General features: G+C 47.4%; 1 protein-coding gene across 1 annotated transcript in view; it reads right to left on the bottom strand.

Annotated features, from left to right (window-relative positions):
• Positions 1–5,596, bottom strand: part of Lamc1 (laminin subunit gamma 1) — a gene marked incomplete at its 5' end in the record, with an annotated part of 127,302 nt that overhangs the window by 21,194 nt on the left and 100,512 nt on the right. The window contains 3 exons of the mRNA XM_012512767.2: positions 688–830; positions 1,387–1,540; positions 2,037–2,282. Coding sequence (XP_012368221.2) covers positions 688–830; positions 1,387–1,540; positions 2,037–2,282 — 543 coding nt within the window. The remainder of the gene's footprint in view (positions 1–687; positions 831–1,386; positions 1,541–2,036; positions 2,283–5,596) is intronic.

Genomic DNA, 5,596 nt, shown 5'->3' with positions numbered 1-5,596 from the left:
ATCACTAAACTCCTCAGTGGCCTTTCCCCACACCACAGGATCTTATCCCTGCCTTCCACTGTCCACTGCCTACTACTCCTCTAAACATGGAGAACACCGAAATGCAATGTTCCTCTTACATTATTTTATAGTTTGTTTACTCACTTTGTTCTCTGAGTTGAGCAAGTGACTTTTGCTACATTCCACAGGAGAAATGAAGGAATTTAGAAAGCAAAAACACCAAACTGTTCTGAGGCCTAATTCCAGGCAAGTGTTTATGCCAAGGAGAAGCAGATGTTTATACACAACCATACCAAAAGGGCCCCAAGGGTGGAAGCAACTGCAGCCAGGAAGTCAACAAACGCAATGCGAAAAGAATTCCTCCCTGTGTCATTACCTCCACTACAAATGCGATCAATAAAAAATGAAGCACAGTGGGCAAGCTCAATAATCAGGGGAGACTCTTCTTTGGAAGCAGGAAGAATCAGAAACACCATAAATGGAAGAGAGGTAAGGTGGCAGCAAAGAAACCAGAGAAGCCCTCCATTTCCACTGTAGAAAAGAACATGATTTCATGGAAGAGAGCATCCGTGATGACTGAGGTGAAGCCCAGGCTCCAGAAGCAAGGTGGCTGGCCACAGGCCGGCAGAGTCCTTGCTAACTAGAACCAGAGCAGACTCGGGCTCACAGGTTAATAGCACGCCTTACGTTTGCAGCCTTCAGGTCCAAATCCGAAGTGGTTGACCTCACAGCGTTCACAGTGCTGCCCAGTGATGCCAGGCTGGCATTCACACTGGCCGCTACGGATGTCACACTGCCCGTTGGTGGAACCCAAAGCATGGCAGTCACACCTGGAAACAGACACAGGATGTTTCTCGGGTAAGGAAAACAGACTTTTAGCACGTGGTGCTGGTTTTCTGCACAGTACAGGTGTGATCTTTATCAGAAAACAGTATGTTAAGGGCTATGACAACAGAACGCAAAAGGTTATCATTAACTCCTGAGGTTCCAGTGATTTCTATGGGTGCTACTCAGAAGCTCAGTTTCGAGACTAATACCACCACTGTGTTCTGAGCGACACGGTATTATGCTGCTGTCAAGCAGGCACTCAGACTTCCTGGGCTGCAGCCCAGGATTTATTCTAAGCATCCCAGAAAGGACCTCGTAAGTATTATTTTAAAAATATGCTCAGCTGATTCTGACACAGGTGGAGCCACTGTACCCCACCCCTCTGTGCCATCAGCTTATTATAATTCTCCAGCACTGGCCCTAAAAGACATACTTCCTATATTAGGGATTCAAATCATTTGGAATAAAATCAAGTCACCTATCAAGTATAACTTATAAAAACCCACTTCTTGTGACACAAAAGTAAAGAAGACCCCCACAAAAGGCTCTGAGCCTCACCTCTCACAGCCTCGCCCACTGTGCAGGTTGTAGAAGCCCGGGTCACAGGTGCCGCAGTCCCGGCCCGACACGTGAGGCAGGCACTCGCACTGCCCGGTCACGGGGTTGCAGCTCCTCTGCTGATTTACCGTCCCGTACGGGTTACAAGCGCAGGCTGCAGCGAGGAGACCGGGATAGCACAGAGGACATCAACGGAGAGGAAGACAATGAAAAGCACTCAGACAGACTCCACACTTGTGCTGTCCCATGCAGAAGCCCCTGGTCACTGGCCGTGAAGCCCTTGAAATGTGGCAGACTGATCTGAACTGAGATGTGCTATGAATGCTGAAAATGCATTTTAAATACTGGATGTGGAAGACGCAGTTGGAGGTGGGGGATACACATTTAATTCACAATTTTTCACTGGTTACTCATTAAAATAACATATTTGGCTATATTAGGTTGAATAAAATATATTAGAGTGAACTTTCCTATTTCTTTTTACTATTTTAATATGATGGCTAAAAATTTTGAATTATACAAATGTAAAAACACAAGTCACACTGTACTTTTCACGGACAATACTGCACTAGATCAAACTACTGTAAGTGTTCCAAGAGACAGAGATGAAGAATAAAGGATTCTGAAGCACCTGATCAGTGGCGGATTACCTCTGCATTTGTCTGGTGGATTAGGAGCCAAGGGATTTCCAAAAAATCCATCCTTGCAGCGATCGCAGTAGAAGCCAGCAGTGTTATGGATGCACTTGAGGCACTCGCCCGTCAGGCGGTGGCAGTTCCCCACTGCATTGGGGTCGATGTTGTCACTGCACTGGCATGGGCGGCACAGCCTCACAGGGCCACTGCTACCCTGGGGGTCGCCAAAGTAGCCATCATCACAGAGCTCACATCTCTTACCTGGGGATGAGACAGTCCACTGTTACAAAAGAAACCCTAGGCTACCACAGGCAGGCTGGTGCACGTGTCGGATGAGAGGTGTCACAGCGCAGGGGAGGGTGGCAGGCAGCAGGGCCGCAGCCCTGGCACAGAGTCAGATTGGGGAGAGTCCGTCTGCACATCTCTATTCCCTCCTAAGAATGCAGATGACCATGGTTTGTCTACCTCACTTCAAACATTCTGACAACTAACCAAAACCATGTGCTCAAAGTACTTTTAAATGACTTAGCCCCAAGGTTCCAAGCTCCAGTCCCCAAGAACAGCACATTCATATGCTTCTTTACCTGATAATATTTTAGAAAGATGACATGCCACTCTGGACCCAGGAGGTTCCCCAACTAGGGTGGGCAGAATGTCCTTAAAATATAAAAGGTACCTGCTACCTCTTATTCGGCAGCATCAGCCAGTACAGGAACAGAGATATCTAGAGAATAACTTAGAAATTGTCCATTTCCTCCTATTTCTATTGGGGCTAAGGAAACAGAAAGGTCAAGGGCCCTGCCTGCGGCCACAAGGACAGCAGAGAGGCGGCCGGAGTCAGAGCTCTTCCCGCTGCACACAACTCGCTGCTCCTCATTCCGCTTCGTCCACTTTAGCGCCCTCATCAGCCCAAGTTGGATCAATATCTTTGTAGCAAATAGGGCCTACATTTGCCTAAACTCTCTAGAGAATTAGAAGGTTGCTCATGTTATGAATTACATTTAGAGACCCCCCCAAGGGTCTTATAGGTGCGGCTTGAGAAGGTGATATCCTACCCTACCCCTCCCTTCACTGTCTGCTTCCTGGTCACCATCCCATGAGCAGCCATTCCTCAGCTACAACCATCTGCCATGGTGCCCTGCCTTGGAGCCAGTCAGCTACGCACTGAAACCTCTACTACAAGCTGTGAGCCAAAGCGTGAGCCTTCAGGTGTTGCCACGTACTGCTGGGGTTTTAGCTAACTCTACATTGAGAATGTCATTTTCTCTTTTAACTTAGTCTTCTTTAAGCATCAGATATTTTTGTCCCAGTGATAAGGAAAGTAAGATTTTGATACTAGAGATGTGCATGGGGTGTGTGTGTGGTGTGGTGTGGGGGGGGAGTCCTCGCTATGACTGTACTTGACCACGTGGTTTCCATGCCTTTGGAACTGGTTCTATAGGAGGAGTCTGGACAGGCCTGGAGATGGAGACAGAGAAGAAGCCCTAGAATGCTGATGCTTGCAGGAAGATTCGGCTTGGATATCAGAAGACCAGAATGCTGACAGATATGCAGATTGCAAGGAGCAGGCTCAGGAAGTTTCAGGGGAACAAGAACTCAAATGGCAGTCCAGGCCATGTGCATGCTCTGGCAGAAATCGTGTCTACATTTTGCTCATGTCCTGAGACTTTGGATGAGATGGAGATGAAGGGTGGTGGACCAATTAGTGTGGGAGAGAAAACCGCGAGGCAGCCCAGCACTCGGGGTGTGGCAGCATACTGTTGAGGCTTTAACTAGCTCTACGCTGAAAACCCAGGGCCAGTAGCACAACTTGAGTGACTTTAAAAGTTTTGAGTTTCACCACAAAGCTTGTGTACAGTTGAGGCCTACAAAGTTTGAGCAGAGGAAAGTTCAGTCTCTAAAAGTATTAATATTAAAAAAGTACCTTACAGGGCTGGAGAGATGGCTCAGTGGTCTAAAGCACCTACTTAGAACAAGCTTGGCAAGGCATCAGGGATGGTGGTTCAATCCCCCAGCACCACATGCCAGCCGGCCCCGCCCCCTGGTGGGCTGAGCTGGCCACACACACACCACACACTCTCTCTCAAATAATAATAAAAAAAAAAAAAATTAAAAAAAAAAATAAAAAAAATAAAAAAGTACCTTACAAAAGGACATCCTATGGACATGGAAGGAATCTGGAAGGCCTCACCTGTGGAAGACTCTGTGTAGAAAGTGGAAGGCTGCTTTAGGAAGACAGCCACGGGGCACCTGCTCGGAAAGACCACCGAGGAGAAACTAGCTTCCTGGGATTCTATTTACAGAGCTCAGCCAAACAGACAGGCAAAATTCCCTCCAGCCATGATGCAAAAGAACCAAGAAGCTAGCTCCTGCTCAAGCTGGCTGCAGACCCTGGCAGCAGCCACGTGGCGCTGGTCATACAGAAGGAAGAGTTAGGGAGTCATGGAGGCTTCCAGCCAGAAGCAGCCCAGGCTAATAAAGATGCTATCATGGAGGTACAACAGAGCGTAGGCAACTACAAGGAGAATAGTGCCTGGACAGGCTCCAAAGCCCACACCTCAATTACCAGAAACAAGGTCAGAAAGTGCTATTTGAATAAGGTCACTTTTCCAGGAGCTGAGGACTTTGATGCGGGTCATCAGCATGAAGAACTCAGAAAAAAAGACATTGAATAAATACTCAGCCCTTGTCCTCCTCCTCTGTGTGCTTCCTGGTGTCTGAACCTCACACAGGTAAGATCTGACATAGCACACAGGCTCTGGAGAAGGGCAGTGAGCAGGTGTGGAAGGGCAAGTGAAGGCTCCCAGCCCCTTGCCCAGGCAGGCTGGCTAGTGGGTCACTGATACTCGGGGAAGTAGTTAGGGCTGAAGATGCAGATGTTGAAGTTACAGAAACCAAGAGGCTTCTGAATTCTAAAGAGGAGATTTGATCACTTCAGGGGAGAATGTAGACAGCTTGACATAAAAATCCTTAGTTGATGAGCAAAGACAATGGAAGAATACCCAAGGAAGGGAGGTGCAAGGAAACCAAGGAGGAAGTGACACAGAGGGGAGAAGGGAGGGGGAACAGTGGAGCAGCTGAGAAACGGAGCAAGGTAAGCACTAAGACTAAGGCTGGACTTGACAAACGCAGGCTGATGAAGTGAGCAGAAAATATGGAGGGGGAAACACAGGGTCCTAGAGAGGATGAGATACTAGCGACCTCGTAGCCACCAGCCACCAGACGCTCACCCAAATCTATCCCCACATCAGCATTCTGGCAGCGCCTCAGTTATGCTTTTTCATCAGGATATTTAGCTATTCTAGAGATGCCCCATAGTTTTAGTTTTAAAACTTGCTTTAAATAAAAAACATAAAACTAAAATTAGACAGAAAAGTTAAAACAGATCCCGGTAGCCTGTGAAAAAGTCACTCCAGAATGTCCCTTGGTTGCTATGACCAGTCTACCTTTAATTACACACTAAGATCTGAGCTCAAATTCCAGCCAGAATATGTACGTGACTCGGCGAGCATCATTTTTTTTAGCCTTATCTTCCTTTCCCCCATGGGAGAGGCGTCTTCCTTTTTTTTTTTTTT

Source organism: Octodon degus, unplaced genomic scaffold (genome assembly GCF_000260255.1).
Source record: "Octodon degus isolate 3935 unplaced genomic scaffold, OctDeg1.0 scaffold00273, whole genome shotgun sequence".
Classification (NCBI taxonomy): Eukaryota; Metazoa; Chordata; class Mammalia; order Rodentia; family Octodontidae; genus Octodon; species Octodon degus.
The sequence above is the reverse complement of the archived record's forward strand: the minus strand, read 5'-3'. Positions and strand labels throughout refer to the sequence as shown.